The 15,994-nt window shown below is 50.9% G+C and overlaps 3 protein-coding genes across 16 annotated transcripts in view; 2 read left to right on the forward strand and 1 right to left on the reverse strand.

Moving 5' to 3' along the window:
• The window catches only part of TULP2 (TUB like protein 2), a 63,079-nt gene extending 48,889 nt beyond the window's left edge, over positions 1-14,190 (reverse strand). For 11 of the 12 annotated variants that reach the window (XM_060398753.1, XM_060398751.1, XM_060398749.1 and 8 more), the window contains exon 1: positions 14,008-14,190. The gene's annotated coding sequence lies outside the window, so the exon portion shown is untranslated. Of the gene's footprint in view, positions 1-5,965; positions 6,121-14,007 lie in introns of those variants that run through there. The other variant, XM_042232295.1, reaches the window with a different exon arrangement.
• Positions 6,210-10,373, forward strand: BAX (BCL2 associated X, apoptosis regulator). Of its 3 annotated transcripts, none has more exons than XM_027978592.3 (6): positions 6,210-6,265; positions 6,851-6,902; positions 6,993-7,139; positions 7,524-7,659; positions 9,612-9,716; positions 10,097-10,373. In XM_027978592.3, exons 1-6 carry the CDS (start codon positions 6,232-6,234, stop codon positions 10,199-10,201), a joined length of 579 nt encoding a protein of 192 aa, XP_027834393.1. In that variant the 5' UTR covers positions 6,210-6,231; the 3' UTR covers positions 10,202-10,373. The 3 variants fall into 3 exon arrangements, with proteins under 3 accessions (XP_027834393.1, XP_027834395.1, XP_027834394.1); XM_027978594.3 differs by having other exon boundaries at positions 9,612-9,714; positions 10,046-10,373; XM_027978593.3 differs by lacking the exon at positions 6,851-6,902.
• On the forward strand, positions 13,565-15,137 carry FTL (ferritin light chain). The gene is made up of 4 exons (XM_004015365.5): positions 13,565-13,868; positions 14,035-14,181; positions 14,533-14,658; positions 14,828-15,137. The coding sequence occupies exons 1-4, from the start codon at positions 13,767-13,769 to the stop codon at positions 14,978-14,980; spliced, it is 528 nt and encodes a 175-aa protein (XP_004015414.1). The 5' UTR covers positions 13,565-13,766; the 3' UTR covers positions 14,981-15,137.
• Positions 15,138-15,994: the final 857 nt, after the last annotated feature.

The following is a 15,994-nucleotide window of genomic DNA, read 5'->3' on the forward strand; positions in this document are numbered from 1 at the left end:
CACTGTTAATAGTACTTAGGGTTGTAAATTCTTAGACTGTTACATGAGAGGGGAATAAACTTCTGCATGTTTAAGCCACTGTTATATTGATCTTTGCTAAAGCAGCTGAACTGGAATGCCATCTTATATTTTCAAAAGATATCTCCTCTCCCCGCTCATATCCCTCCACTGAGAAGTAGAGTCTAGTTTCCCTTCCCCAGAAGCGGAGTGGGCTCCTGACTCCTACGTAGCTGTTGCAACATGGCAGAACTGACACTGTATGATTTTGGAGGTCAGATCAGGAAAGGCAGTACAATTTCTTCTTTGTTAGCTGAAATTCTCTTGAAACGTTCAACTATCAGGCAATAGTTTGGCTGTCCCAAAGCCACCAAGCTGTAAGGCAACTGAAACTATCCCACACTAAAAAATCACGGGGACAGAAGGAAATGGCAACCCACTCAAGTATTCTTGCCTGGAAATTCCATGGACAGAGGAGCCTGGTGCACTATAGTCCACGGGGTTGCGAAGAGTCGGACATGACAGAGTACACACACACACATGAATATCTGTGATGAGTATCTTTCTACCACCTTCAGCTCAACATCTGCCAAAGTGAAATGATCACCTTTGGATTCTCCTGTCAATTTCGCTGTCCAATTTTCATCCTTTGTAGGATTTTCCGCATTGGAAAAAAGGTCAACTTTGTCCTCACTCCTACTCAATAGTTTTTTAATATTTATGAAAGTGAAAGTCACTCAGTCGTGTCTGACTCTCTCGCGACCCCATGGACTATACAGTCCATGCAATTCTCCAGGCCAGAATACTGGAGTAGATAGCTGTTCCTTCCTTCAGGAGATCTTCCCAACCCAGAGCTCGAACCCAGGTCTCCCGCATTGCAGGAGGATTCTTTACCAACTGAACCACTAGGGAATTCTTTTAATATTTATATGTAATGGCTAACCTTAGAAACTAGAATCCCCTCTAAGATTTAAAAAGATTCTCAAAAAAAAAAAAAAAAAGATTCTCTGAGCTTTCTTTAACTTAACTGGAAGAAACAATGATATACACAACAATGAAATTTATAGGGAGAATTGAATGTCTGTATCAGTGGATTTGTTTAACACAGTTTTTGGCCCATGTATGCATGTATGTGAAGTTGCTCAGTCATGTCCGACTCTTTGCGACGCCATGGACTGTAGCCTGCCAGGCTCCTCCATCCATGGGATTTTCCAGGCAAGAGTACTGGAATGGGGTGCCATTTCCTTCTCCAGAGGATCTTCCTGACCCAGGGATCGAACCCGGGTCTCCTGCACTGTAGGCAGACGCTTTACTGTCTGAGCCACCAGGGAAGTCCTTTTTTTGGTCCATGGTTGGTGCCTAATGTTTCTTTGTGTGGATATAAAAAAAAAGGAACCACACAGAAAGTCTTGAGGCTCCATGAAAATAAAGAGATGCTCCATCAAGTCCCAACACCCTTCAGTCTCCCTGCTCTTCCAGTTCTAGCCATCATCTGACTGCAGACGTTGAGTGACCCCAAGCTGGAACTGCCCAGGGAACTTGGCTCAATCTCACTATCCATGAGTCCATTAAAGATAATAAAATAATTGTTTTAAGCCACTAAGCTCTGGGATGACTTGTTACACAGTGACAGTGAACCTGTACATCTAGTATAACTTTTATAACCCGAGAAATGGGTTCATTTTTAATATGTCTAAGCAGAAATCCTACTTGTTGTTCTTCACCCCAGAAACTTACCTAAATCAGCCACCAGGGCCCTCTGACCCTCAATAACTTAGCATCTACAGCACATTAGCCCTCTCCTCTGTGGCCCATCCTCGGTGTACAGAGTTCTTCTTTGTCTGGCGTGGCAGTCAGCTTCTTTTTTTAAACTGAAGTACAGCTGATTTACAATATTGTGTTACTCCCAAGTGCTGCTGTCGTTTAGTTGCCAAGTCATATCTGACTCTTCTGTGACCCTAAGGACTAGCCAGCCAGACACCTCTGTCCATGGGATTTCCCAGGCAAGAATACTGGAGTGGATTGCCATTTCCTTCTCAAGAGGATCTTCCCCACACAGGGATCAAACCTGTGTCTCCTGCTTGGCAGGTGAATTCTTTACCACTGAGCCACCAGGGCTCTCAAGTGGACAGAAAAGTAATTCAGTCATGTTGTTCAGTTACCCAGTCGTGTCCGACACTTTGTGACCCCATGGACTGCAGCATACCAGGTTCCCTGTCCTGACCCCATGGACTGAAGCATACCAGGTTCCCTGTCCCTCACCCTCTCCTAAAGTTTGCCCAAGTTCAGGTCCATTGCATCAGTGATGCCAGCCAGCCATCTCATCTTCTGACACCCTCTTCTGCTTCTGCCCTCAATCTTTCCCAGCATCAGGGACTTTTCCAATGACTCGGCTCTTCGCATCAGGTGACCAAAATACTGGCGCCTCAGCTTCAGCATCAGTCCTTCCAATGAGTATTCAGGGTTGATTTCCCTTAAGATTGACTGGTTTGATCTCATCCTGGTCCAAGGGACTCTCCGGAGTCTTCTCCAGAACTACAGTTCGAAGGTATCAGTTCTTTGGTGCTCAGCCTTCTTTACGGTCCAGCTCTCACAACTGCACGTGACCACTGGGAAGACTATAGCCTTGACTATATGGACCTTTGTCGGCAGAGCAGTGTGACTGCTTTTCAACACACTGTCTAGGTTTGTCATAGCTTTCCTGCCAAGAAGCAATAGTCTTCTGATTTCATGGCTGCAGTCACCATCCACGGCGATTTCAGAGACCAAGAAGAGGAAATCTTTCACTACTTCCACCATTCAGTCATATATATATATACTTTTTGATGTTCTTTTCTAAGCTGTTTAAAATTTTTATTTACTTATTTATTTTATTTTTGGCTGTGCTGGGTCTTTGTTGCTGCACTCAGGCTTTCTCTCTTTGCGGTGAGAGTAAGTGGGGCCTGCTCTGTGTAGCTGTGCTGCGTGGGCTTCTGATTGTGGTGGCTTCTCTTGTGAAGCAAAGGCTCTAGGGCCCTCAGGCTTCAGTAACTGCGGTGCGTGGGCTCAGTACTCCCCGGCTCTAGAATATAGGATCAGTACTTGTGGCTCACAGGCCTAGTTACTCTGTGGCATATAGAATCTTTCTGGACCAGGGACAGAACTCATGTTCCCTGCATTGGCAGGTGGATTCTTAACCCCTGGACCACCAGGGAAGTCCTCCATTATAAGTTATTATTAAAAGATACTGAAGGACTTCCCTGGTGGCCCAGTGGCTCAGATTCCACACTTACAACACGGGCGTCCCGGGTTCAATCCCTGGTCAGGGAACTGGACCCACATGCTGCAACTAAAGATCCCATATACCACAAGAAGACTGAAGATCTTGCGTACCACCACTAAGGCCTGGCACACCAAATAAATCAATATTTTTTAAAAGGCGTCAGAAATGAAAGAGCAAATGACAATATAAAAAATGTTAAAGTTAAAAGAAAGAACCAAAAAATAGAAAAGAAAGCCCTGTCCAAGTGACATGGTCGACCTGGAGACAGCACCCACAAGAACTGGACAATTTTGGCAAATCCATCTCCTTCTCTGGGCTCTGGTTTCCTCATCTGTAAATAGGCTGTACTTATCCTAGATGTGGCTGAGAGGTTAAAGCATCTGTCTGCAATGCGGGAGACCTGGGTTCGATCCCTGGGTCGGGAAGATCCCCTGGAGAAGGAAATGGCAACCCACTCCAGTATTCTTGCCTGGAGAATCCCATGGACGGAGGAGCCACCGGGTGGCAAAGAGTCAGACACAACTGAGCGACTTCACTTTCACTATCCTAGATGTATTAGTTATCTGTTGTTGTGTAACTGATTGCCCTCAAACGTAGCAACTTAAAGCAACAATAAATGTTAATTGTCTCACACAGTTTCTGAGGGTTGGTAATCCATTGAGTGGCTTAGCTGGGTGGTTCTGGCCTAGGATCTCCCATGAGGTTGCATTCAGGATGTTGGTGGGGACAGCTGTCATCGGAAGCCTTGACTGGGGCTGGAGGATGTGCTTCCAAAGCGGCTCATTCACGTGGCTGGAGGACTTGGTTCCTCCACATGTGTGTTTCCCCAGAGGATGACTGCTTGAATGTCCTTACAACATAGCAGCTGCTTCCTCTAAGAAAGCAAACGATCCAAGAAAGAGCCAGGCAGAACCTGCAGTGACTTTTATGACTTAACTTTGAAAGTTACACTTTGTTATTTCCACAATATCCTATTAGTCACACTATCAGTCTATTCAATATGGGAGGGAACTACACAGGGGCATGAATACTTGTAGGTCTCACTGGGGGCCCATGATGAAATTGGACTTCATAGTTCTGATATAGCATCTTTATTATTGTAAACAATTTTGACTTCAGATCTATCACAAAGGTTCCCCCTCCCTCCAACTAATTAACATTTGTACTGTTTAGACATCTGTGGCAGCATTAAAAGCCCTTTCTTCCTTTTCTGTAAATGGGATGGAAGGAGGGCTAATTCATTGGACTGGAATAACGCACAAATAAAGCCAGCTTCTAAATTAATAGGAAACACTATTTCTCCCAAGGACATGCTTTGTTACTCACAGAGAAACTTTGTTCTCGAAAATCATCAAGCGTTAAAAATTCTATCAGTAAAAACGCAACATTGCACTCCCACTCTTGCCTGGGGGATCTAACTCATTTGATACAGAGTAGCAGGGAGAAGGCAACGGCAACCCACTCCAGTACTCTTGCCTGGAAAATCCTATGGAGGGAGGAGCCTGGTAGGCTACAGTCCATGGGGTCTCGAAGAGCCAGACACGACTGAACGACTTCACTTTCACTTTTCACTTTCATGCATTGGAGAAGGAAATGGCAACCCACTCCAGTGTTCTTGCCTGGACAATCCCAGGGACAGAGGAGGCTGGTGGGCTGCCGTCTATGGGGTCGCACAGAGTCGGACATGACTGACTCTGCAGTCAGCAGCAGACTTAGCAGCAGCAGCAGCAGAAGTAGCTTCAATTTCCAACTTAAGAGCAGAGCAAAGGGTTTCTGGACCCAACAGTCCACACCCACATTAACCTTGTAGTTTGCAAGGATACAGAACCCTGGTTCCTTTCACAGTCCACCAACTGCTTGGCTTTGAGCCTACCATATAGTCGTCACCTAAACTCTACATTTCCTCCAAACCGATAACAACTCTACCTTTTCCTCTGTCAAGATGCTCCATGATTGCTCTGCTGTATCATCTCCATCATCTTCATGGGTCAATAAACTTCACTGACTGTCAATAAACTGGTGTTGTTAGGCTGATGGACTAAGACCCTATAATCAATTTCCATGCCTCCCAGGCACCCTTGGGAAATAGATTCCCTTCTCTTACATGCTAAACCATTCATCATTTGACCCAGCCAATTTTTCTAATCTCAGTTCTTTTTTCTTACTAGTTTCTTTTTACAAGGCGATATAATCATTTCCATACATTAAAGTGCATATCTTATGTGTGCATGGGCTTCCCAAGTGGCTCAGTGGTAAAGAATTTGCCTGTCAATTCGGGAGACACAAGAGATGCAGGTTCAATTCCTGGGCTGGGAAAAAAACCCGGGAGAAGGAAATAGCAACTACTCCCGTATTCTCGCCTGGGAAATCCCACAGACAGAGGAGTCTGCCAGGGGGTCCCAAATAGGACACCACTGAACACAGCACACGCTCAAGTAAGTATAGCACATTTCTAGCACCCCAGGAGCCTCTCTTGGGGTCCCTTTCTGTCCACACCCTGCCAGTCTCTCACTTCTTGAACTTCAAATTCCTTTTTTTTTCCCCACACACATACACATTCATAGACGTTAATCATCTAGAATGTCCCGCCTCAATAAATGCTATTTTTGACTTCTGATATTCTTTCTATTCTGCGAAGGGCTTGAGTCCCCCCTGAAACTTTTGAAAATACTGCAGGAATGAGGAAAAGTTACAGCTGCGACTCACTGCTTAGCCGGTAGAACGGCGCCACGACCAGTTCCTAAAGGGAAGTGCAGACTGGACAGTCACGTGACAGGGGCCGAGCCCTCCAAGAGCAGGTGAGGCAGGTGGGTCCCGACTCCGCGCAGCCCTGCGGGGCAGAGGCGCGCGGCGGCCATTTTGAGGGGCGGTCACGTGAGAGGACGTACGCTCAGCGGGGCGCTCACGTGACCAGGGGCGTGCTGCGGCCGCCCGGGCGGACCCGGCGAGAGGCGGCGGCGGGAGCGGCGGTGATGGACGGGTCCGGGGAGCAACCCAGAGGCGGGGGTGAGGCGGGAGGCAGACGGGCGGGGGGAGGGCGAGCCCCCAGCCGACCGACCCCACGATCCCTCCTGCCGGTGTGGGGCCGTGCGATCGCCAAGCACTCCGGCATAGAAACTCCCGGGTCCGGCGCTGCCAGCCTCCACCCACTCCCTCCCCGGGGGTCCCCGGCTCTCCGGCCTCCGCATCCCGATCCCTTCCCGCCTGGTGCTCTCTGACCCCCAAGGAGCGGGAGAACCCCATAATCCAAGCCCCGGGGGCAGGCCCGGGCTTGTCGCCGGCACCACTTCCTGGTGGGAGGGGCGCGTCTCCCCTCAGTCGCCTCAGGCCAGGGGTCTGGACCCGTGAAGTGTTCCCTCAGCCTCCTCTCCTCGCCCCGGGAAGAATGAAGGATAACAGGCCCAGGACCCCTGCTTCTTTCTTCATCGGGGATTCAGTTGCTTGGGCTCCCACTTCACTTTATCTATGAGGGGCCCAGAAATGCAGAGCCCCCTAGCGTTGTCCTCCCCCAGAGATCAGGAGCCACTCCAGTTCCTTGGATCCTCCTAGGACCCAAGAGTCCAGGCACCTCTTCCCTCCTTTCTCCTCTAGGGCCCACCAGCTCTGAGCAGATCATGAAGACAGGGGCCCTTTTGCTTCAGGGGTGAGTTTGAGGTCTGATTATTGCGGAACGGATTTGAGGAATGAGACCCCATTCTGATTCTGCATCCCCGCAACTCCGTTCCCACTCTAGTTTCATCCAGGATCGAGCAGGGCGAATGGGGGGAGAGACACCCGAGCTGGGCTTGGAGCAGGTGCCCCAGGATGCATCCACCAAGAAGCTGAGCGAGTGTCTGAAGCGCATTGGAGATGAATTGGACAGTAACATGGAGCTGCAGAGGTGTGGCCCCTGGGACCCAGGAGTACAGCGACTTGGCCCCTTCTCTCTCAGAACCCAGGAGTCCCAGCTCCCAACCCCCATTTCCACTGGGAGGCTGGAGTCCAGCTCCACCGCCCCCTTTTCCTTCAGACCCAGAGGGTCCAGGGTCCCATCACTCAACTCAGCACTCTGGACTCTCAGCCTTCCTGTGCCCTGGGATCTTGAAACTCTCCTTCATGGAGTCTTTTTCCCTAGTTTCCATCTTGTGGTTTTCCCCCACGATAGCCTCTTTTGATTTCAGCCTGGCTCAGGTCTCGGGTTTTATCTTTGGTTTGGGTGGACACCAGAGTTGCCACAATCTGCCTGATCCTCCCTCCCCAACACTGGCTCTCCTCTCTCTTACAGGATGATCGCAGCCGTGGACACAGACTCTCCCCGAGAGGTCTTTTTCCGAGTGGCGGCTGAAATGTTTTCCGACGGCAACTTCAACTGGGGCCGGGTTGTCGCCCTTTTCTACTTTGCCAGCAAACTGGTGCTCAAGGTGGGCGGCTGCAGGGCCCTAAGCCCAGGGAGGCTCCTTCAGGCCTAAGAGGACCTGGGAGTCAGGAGGTGAACCCCTCGGGACAGCCCAGAAACCACAGAGGGAATGGAGAGAGTCAGCTATGGGCCGCTCATCAACTTTTTCATTCATGTATTTATTCACTCAGCATGGGCTTCCCTAGTGGCTCAGATGGTAAAGAATCCACCTGCAAACGCAGGAGACCAAGGTTTGATCCCTGGGTCGGAAAGATCCCCTGGTAAAGGAAATGGCAAACCACTCCAATATTCTTGCTTAGAAAATTCCATAGACAGAAGAGCCTGGCCAGCTATAGTCTACGGAGTCACAAAGAGTCAGACACAACTGACTGACTCTTCATTCAACAAACATTTACTGGGCTTATGATGTGTGCGACCTGTACTTGGCACCCAGGATGCAGAACAGAACTAGGTTAGGTCCCTGCTCTCAGGAAGCCCATGTTGTATGATGACTGCTGAGCAAAGTAAACTCTGGTGACATGATTGTGCAAGGGAGCCACAAGACCACTTCTCAGAGGAGGTGACATTAAAGCCTAAGATGGAACGACAAGAAAGATGCAGTGATATATATAAAGATGGGAGAAAATGTATCTGATAGAGGGCGCAGCACATGCAAAGGACCTGAGGTAGGACCAAGCCTGGTGTGTTGAGGGAAATGAGGAGGCCCACATGGTTAGAATAGAGTAAGGAGAGGGAGAAGGTGAGTGATGAGGGCAGATTTCAAGGGGTCTTGTGGGCCTCTGTAAAGATCAGCCAGCTTTACTCTGAGTGTAGCAAGAGTGATTGGTTGGTTTTAAACAAGAGTGAGGTGACCCGATTTATAAGCAGAAAAGAATTTTCTAGCAAGGATTGTTGTTGTTCAATTGCTAAGTTGTGTCCAACTCTTTGTGACCCCATGGACCGAAGCATGCCAGGCTTCCCTATCCTTCACTGTCTCCCAGAGTTTACTCAAACTCATGTCCATTGAGTCAGTGATGCCATCTAACCATCTCTTCCTGTCTAGCAAGGACAGCAAAATGTTAATTGTAGAATCTAGGTTGTGTGTATATGCTTGTTGACTGTGAAATTCTTTTTGTTTCTCTGAAGATTCTCATGATAAAATATTGGGGGAGGGGAGGCCCAGTAAATTATTTTGGCCATTGTGAGTAGGAAAAGGGATCCTGAGGCACAAAAGCAAAAACTGGAAAGCTGATGAGGGGTACCTATAATAGTCCTATAACGGATGACTGAGGCGGCAGCAATGGAGGTGGGGAAGTAGATTCCTTCATGTGTTTGCAAGATTGAGCTGATGGGGCTTGAATGTAAGAGGTGAGAGGGATGCAGTCAGGGTGGTAGGAGGGCTCTATATGGAGCTGGGGACAACAGGTGAGAAGCAGTGAGATAAAGGATGAGAAGGAAAGTTAAGGAAGTTGAAGAGTAGGTCATGGGTATCAGGCCTTACATGGCCTGAAGATCAGAAAGCCCTCTCTGGGGAAGTGACATTAGACCTGAGCTTTGAGGGGTGAATGGAAAAGGTTGAGGCCTGTTGAGGCAGAAGAATCAGCATGTGCCAAGGTCCTGAGGCAGGTGAAGAATTTGGTGGGAATGAAGATGTGGAAGAAGGGCAGTGAGGTGCAGAAACCAAGAGGAAAACTGGGATGTGTTCAAGTCAAAGCCTTCACACAGGGCCTTGTGGGCCAAGCTGCACTTTTGATTGTTCATCCCAGAGGTACCAGGGAGCCATAAGATGGTTTATGAACAGGGCAGGTGACAGGGACAAGACCCATATTACAGTTTATGAAGCTTATTCTGACTAAGTGGAAAAGAGACCGCAGTAGGGCAGGAGGGAGACAGAGCGTGAGAAGGGAGGCTGGGGGCCAGTGGCCCCAGGCAGTAAGGACAAGGCTCAGTCCCTGAGGCCCACCCCACTTCCCACAGGCCCTGTGCACCAAGGTGCCCGAGTTGATCAGGACCATCATGGGCTGGACATTGGACTTCCTTCGAGAGCGGCTGCTGGGCTGGATCCAGGACCAGGGTGGTTGGGTGAGACCTCTAACCCCACCCCATTCCCCTGGTCCTCTGGGGCCCTTGGGCCCTCCTGTGCCCACCACAGGAGCGCTCCCTTCCCCATTTGGGGGTCATATGTCTGATCAACCCCTGATTCACAGGGTGCCCAATGACCTGTCCATGACCCTTGACCTCCTCATGACCTCTGACCTCCTAGTGACCCCTGCCATGATGCCTCGATGCCCTCCCTGGTGCCTCCCTCCAATTCCTCTGGAATCCCTCAAGTTCTATGATAATCCTTTAACTCCCCCACTCACAGGCCCTTGCCCCTTCTTGTGCCCTCTGACCCCTCACGTGCTGGCCCAGGGGCTGCCCCTTGGCTGAGTCGCTGAAGAGCCTGCTGTCCCTGTCCCCAGGACGGCCTCCTCTCCTACTTTGGGACACCCACATGGCAGACGGTGACCATCTTTGTGGCTGGAGTGCTCACTGCCTCACTCACCATCTGGAAGAAGATGGGCTGAGGCCATCAACTGCCTTGGACTTTTTCTGCATAAATTATGGCATTTTTCAAGGGGGGGAGGTGGATTTGGGGGCCATGGGAGTTTTTCTTACTTTTGTAATTATTGGGGTGGGGCAGGGTAGGGAGGAGTGGTCTTGGGGGGGGTGGGCGCAATAAACCTCTTTCGGACCACACTTTGGAGTCTGAGTCACTGGGCCCGCTTCCTGGCTGTCTCAGGAGACCAGGCTTCATGCGCTGACCCATCTTTTTCTGAGGGTAACCACTGCCCTCTGTGGGTCAGCGGTGAGTTAAATCGTGGCTCTGCCCTCAAGGAGCCCACAGTCCTGAGGGGAACCAAGGCGACTTGAGTCACCCGTGTCCTTGTCACAGCCCAGGGTGTTGTGTTGGAGGCAGCCCTGAGCCAGGCCCCAGCCTGACAGAGGCTTGGTGGGTGTGGAGGTCAGGGCAGCAGGGTGCAAAGCAGGCCTCCTGAACCCCAGGAACTAGGGCCCAGAAGCTTCCACCACATGGGACTACAGGAAGTTGTACATTTACTGAGGAGAACTGGGGAAGAAGCAGGTGTGCAGGCCTCGGGAGGACAGGGGTAGGGCTCAGGCCTTTTGGGAAAGCCCTTGGAGGTTGGATGGCTGAGGAGGCTGAGAGGGTCCAAGGGAGGCTCTGGAGGAGGCCTGAACAAGAATTGTCTGGGTGGAGGAGGGACCTGAGCAGAGATTGACAGGTTTTGGGGGGAGGAGTCTGGGGTCTGGCCCTGTGCCTTCTGGACAGGAGTCAGCCTGTGGGAAGATGCTGAGCTCAGGAAGAGCCACTGGCCGGCCGGCCAGTGGCTAAGACTGCCAATACAGGGGGCTAGGTTCAATCCTTTATCAGGGAACTATTAATAGATCCCAAACTAAAAGATCTCTCTGCTGAAACAAAGATCCTGCGTCGTCAACTAAGACCTGGTGTAGCCAAGCAATTAGTTTTCTTTTAAAAGGACTTCCCCGGTGGTCCAGTGGTTAAGACTCCACCAGCCAATGCAGGGAACATGGGTTCGATCCCTGCTCTGGGAAGATTCCACAGCCCTAAACCCGTGAGCCGCAACTACTGAAACCCGTGCTCTAGAGCCCGTTCTCCACAAGGAAAGTTACCCCAATGAGAAGCCCGCACACAACTAGAGAGTAGCCCCCACTTGCCACAGCTAGAGAAAGCCCACATGCAGCCAGGGAGACCCAGCACAGCCAAAAATAAACGAATATGATTTTTAAAAAGAAGGGGAATCTGAAAAGAGGATTACGGAGAATAAGGTCACTGGGATAGTCAGAGTTGGTTGTCATCTCTCTGGCTCTCTGTCCCGCTCTGTGTCTGTCTTTGCCTTTCTCTGAGGCCCCTGTCTCTCTGTCCCTGTCTCCCTGGGTCTCCAGTCTTCCCTCATCTCCCAATCCCTCTCCAACAGTCCTGCTTCAGATCACCTTTATCACACCCTTCCTCTCCCTCCACCTGGGAGCACTTTCCAGGTCACTGCTCCTTTAGGCTGAGGCTAAAGGTCTTTGGGCTGAGGTATGCAATTTGGTGAATGAATAACTCAGGCCCCATTGTGACTGTGTGCCTGGGGCAACTGCCCCTCCCCCACAGGCTTTCCTCGGAGACACCCAGAGAGGAGAGAGATGGAGGTCTGAAAAAGTAGCTGTAAGGGGAGACTGAGTCACCGCCCAGAGAGAGGGGACAATATGGACACAGGCAGGAGCCCAGGGAAATCATCAAGGGAACTAAAAAGACAGTAAGACTCAGAGACAAAGCACACTCAGGGCAGCACCTTGGGGGAGGCGGCCAGACTTGGGTCCCAGCCAGACTGCAGTACACCCCCCAGGAGATGAGGTCAGTGAGCGGGCCTCACCCGGCCCCCCTGCTGGAGCCCCTTCCGGAGCTGAGTTCAGCATGACTCAGCACGGTTGCTAGTCTGGCTCTGGGCCAAGACACCCCTTGAGAACCCCAGATACCAGCCTGACTGGCCTCCCCCTGATCAAGGGGTACCCTGCCCTAGTTGCCTGGAGAAACTTCTCTGCCAGGAGGGGCCCTGACCTCTGCCCCCAACACCCCTGCGGCCTCAGCTTTCTGCCCCAGCCCGCCAGCTGCCTCCATTAGGGCACTTACAGAGGGTCAAATTCTGGTCTTTGTTTCTCCTTTTCCCCCAACAATGGGGAGCTCCTTGAGGGCAGAGTCCTGTTGTGAACCAGATCTGCCACACAGGCACCAGCCTGGCCCAGATATACTTTAAAAACGTCCATTGGTTGAAGACAGACATCCATCCACAGGTTCCCAGGCCCTTCTTGTTTACCCAGGAACCAGGGCTTCTCTGTGATCTTGAAGAATGTGTCAGGCAAGACAGGGACAACTTCAGAGAGGTTACTTCAGAGCCAAAAAAGAATTCTGTTTCTGGCTGCCTCAAAATAATCTTCAGGAAATCCAGTCTCAGAGAGAACCCCCCCCCCCCCCCCGACAAAGTTCCAGTTCACCCCTCCCAAACTCAGTTCCCAGAAATAAAAAGAGAGGCTCCTAAAATAGCCCCTAGGTTTTCCTAGTGGCCCAGACTTATCTTCCCAGGGCTCCAAAGGATTCTCCAAGACTCCTGACCTCTTTAAAAAGCCCTTACAAGGCTTTCAGAAACATTTCCTCCCCTCCCCACTCTGGGGCTGAACCCCAGGCCTCTACAGCTGTATTCTTAATCTTGCAGATCACCTCCAGGTCTAAAGACCTTCCCCAGGAAGTTTCCAGAAAAATATGGACTTCCACTGAACTCTAAAGCTGCAGAAACTCCCCCCGACTTTTGAACCCCAAGGCTCCAGGTCCTTGGGGTTCCAGAAATATGATCTCACAGTTTTCCAAACTTCTCACTGCTCCGGGGACCTTCTTATCTCCCAGAGCAATTTCCAGTCTGCTGGAGGTTTCCGCACCTCTAAAGAACCCCCGGGGTTCCAGTAACGTCCATGCTCTAACACGCCAGAATCCAGCTTACTTTCCTGAGACACCCCGGGGGACCCAGGGATCATTACTTTGCAGGGCTCCCAGTGTCTTCATTAATTGTTCACCTATCAATCAGCGAGACCCCTCCAGAATCCCTTGGATTCCCAGAATTAGCCCCCAAATCTTTGCATACTGCGAAAACCCCCAGCCCCCCAATTCCCATTTCACAACTCCCTCCTGGTATAGGCGCGTGACTTTCCCACCTCGGGGCGGGGAGCTGGAAGCCCCATCTGCTCCTGATTGGTCACTCGCGGGCACTAGGTCCCGCCTCCCGCCACCGCAGATTGGCCGACCGCTCTCCCTGACCGCCCCACTTCCGAGGGCCCGCGCGCTATAAAAGAAGCCGCCTTGTCCACAGGCTTTTGAAGTGCGCTCGGCGGCCCCGCGGATCTGTCTCTTGCTTCAACAGTGCTTGGACGGAACAGACCCAGGGACGCCCCTTGCTCCAGCCTCCGACCACCCTCCAACCTTTTTTCCAGTCGCAACCTCCGGAGTCAGCCACTCAGCTGTCCGCGATCACCGGGACCAGCCCCCATTTTTTAACTCCTTATTATTACCGACCAATCATGAGCTCCCAGATTCGTCAGAATTATTCTACCGAGGTGGAGGCCGCCGTCAACCGCCTGGTTAACATGCAACTGCGGGCCTCCTACACCTACCTCTCTCTGGTGAGGTTCCCCAAGACGACCCCAGCCCAAGTTTCCCTCAGCTGCGCACCTCCGGCCCTCTGCGCACGCGCTGGCCTTCTTTGTCCCTTTCGATAGTCAGAAGGCAGAGTCCGGTTGCCTGGCCTCGCCTCCTGCTTACCATTGTTCCCGCCATCTCTTCCTGCAGGGCTTCTATTTCGACCGCGACGATGTGGCCCTGGAAGGAGTGGGTCACTTTTTTCGCGAATTGGCCAAGGAGAAGCGCGAGGGCGCGGAGCGTCTCTTGAAACTGCAAAACCAGCGTGGCGGCCGCGCCCTCTTCCTGGACGTGCAGGTAAATAGTGTGTGGGCAGCGGACTACATCTCCCAACAATCCCTGCGCTAGAGACCCCTTGACTGTAGCGGTTTGCGTACTGCATAGGCTCTTGGGAGACTGAGTTGAATCTTGTATGGGTTGCTTGTTATGGCTGGAAATGGAGGCGCAACCGTTCACCCAAGACGTGGCGGTCCAGGACGCAGCGTGTGTTGTCTTGGGACGTGTAGTTTGTAGGATACTGAGGATGAAATATACACGCTCTTCGACTTTTTTTTCTGGCTAAACCCTTTACTCTGGCAACTACTGGAATATCAGTTTTTAGTCCTTTCTAGAGTGGCTAGTACTGAACCGTTTCTGTTTTTGGTATAGAAGCCATCTCAAGATGAGTGGGGTAAAACCCAGGACGCTATGGAAGCCGCCCTTCTCGTAGAGAAGAACCTGAATCAAGCCCTGCTGGATCTGCATGGCCTGGCTTCTGCCCGCGGAGACCCCCACGTAAGTATCTCCTTTCATGTCTGCCCATCCAAAGACCTTACCCAGAATGATACTTTATTCCAACTAAGCACTGACCATTTGAATGAGCAGATTTCCTTCTGAGCCTCCCTGCCTGATCTGTCCCATTATTGGATCTGTAAGTGGCAATATTTTCTCTTCTGTTCCTCAGATCTGTGACTTCCTGGAGAACCACTTCCTAGATGAGGAAGTGAAACTCATCAAGAAGATGGGTGACCACCTGACCAACCTCCGTAGGCTGGCTGGTCCCCAGGCTGGGTTGGGCGAGTATCTCTTCGAAAGGCTTACCCTCAAGCATGACTAGGAGCTTCTGGAGACCAGTGGGCCATTGAAGAACCCACCTAACTAACATCAGGGCTGCCTGAAGCCCCTCTCTGCAGCCACTAGGCAGCTTTTTAACACCCTGGAGCCCTCTCTCAAGCCTTGGACCAAATGGAAACAATAAAGCTTTTTGCAGCATATCCTGGTTTTGTGTGTGGATCATGGTGGGGAAAAGGTGGGGTCTCTTCACAAAGCTGGCAGGGAGAAAGGAGTCGATTCGGTTACATAACACCTGTGGGGTGTTGCAGTAGTAGGTTCTCTGCTTCACCAGGCTGTTAACTGCCCTTCCTAAAAGGGTAGAGCCCAGATTCCAGGGAGAGTGTGGTAAAACCTGGGGTTGGTAACTAGAAGCAGACAGCTGTTAATCAGTAACTAGAAACTGGTTCAGATGAGTTATGTTGCCAGGCACTTGTGGAGCTCTGAAAGTTACTGTCTGTGGTTCAATTCTGGGAGGTTCAGTATTAATAGAATTGCCAGCTCCTTTATGTGGGTGACTTGAGACAATTACTGTGTAAATTACCCATGGTAATCAGGATGCACACCCAGATCTGACCTCCAAAGGCTGTTTGTGTGGAATTCAAGGCACATAATAGGTAGAATCCGGCCTGTGGGTCTGAGCAGCTGAGAGCACATCATGCGAAGCAGGTACTGAGCCAGGGTTTAGGGCTCAGCACTATGAAATTGTCCAAATGGGAATAGAAGCTTGAAGATGCCTTAGCAGGCAGCTGTGAAGTCCAAGCAGGGGTGGGGTGGGGGGGAATGGGGACAAAAGCTGACCCCCTACCCCCATCCTGTTTGGTAGACAAGCACCATGCCCTTTCTGCTGGTGGGGGAGGGGACTTCTGGTGTCTAGTGCAAACAGTGGCTAACAGAAGGAAGATAAGACATCCAAATTCAAATAACCAGAGCTTTCTACTCCCCTGAAAAGCGATTGGTTTGGAGATGCACATGTAGCCTAGGGAAGATTATAACTGAAAGTTTTTTTCCAAAAATAGCC

This window comes from Ovis aries, chromosome 14 (assembly GCF_016772045.2).
Source record: "Ovis aries strain OAR_USU_Benz2616 breed Rambouillet chromosome 14, ARS-UI_Ramb_v3.0, whole genome shotgun sequence".
Taxonomy (NCBI): Eukaryota; Metazoa; Chordata; class Mammalia; order Artiodactyla; family Bovidae; genus Ovis; species Ovis aries.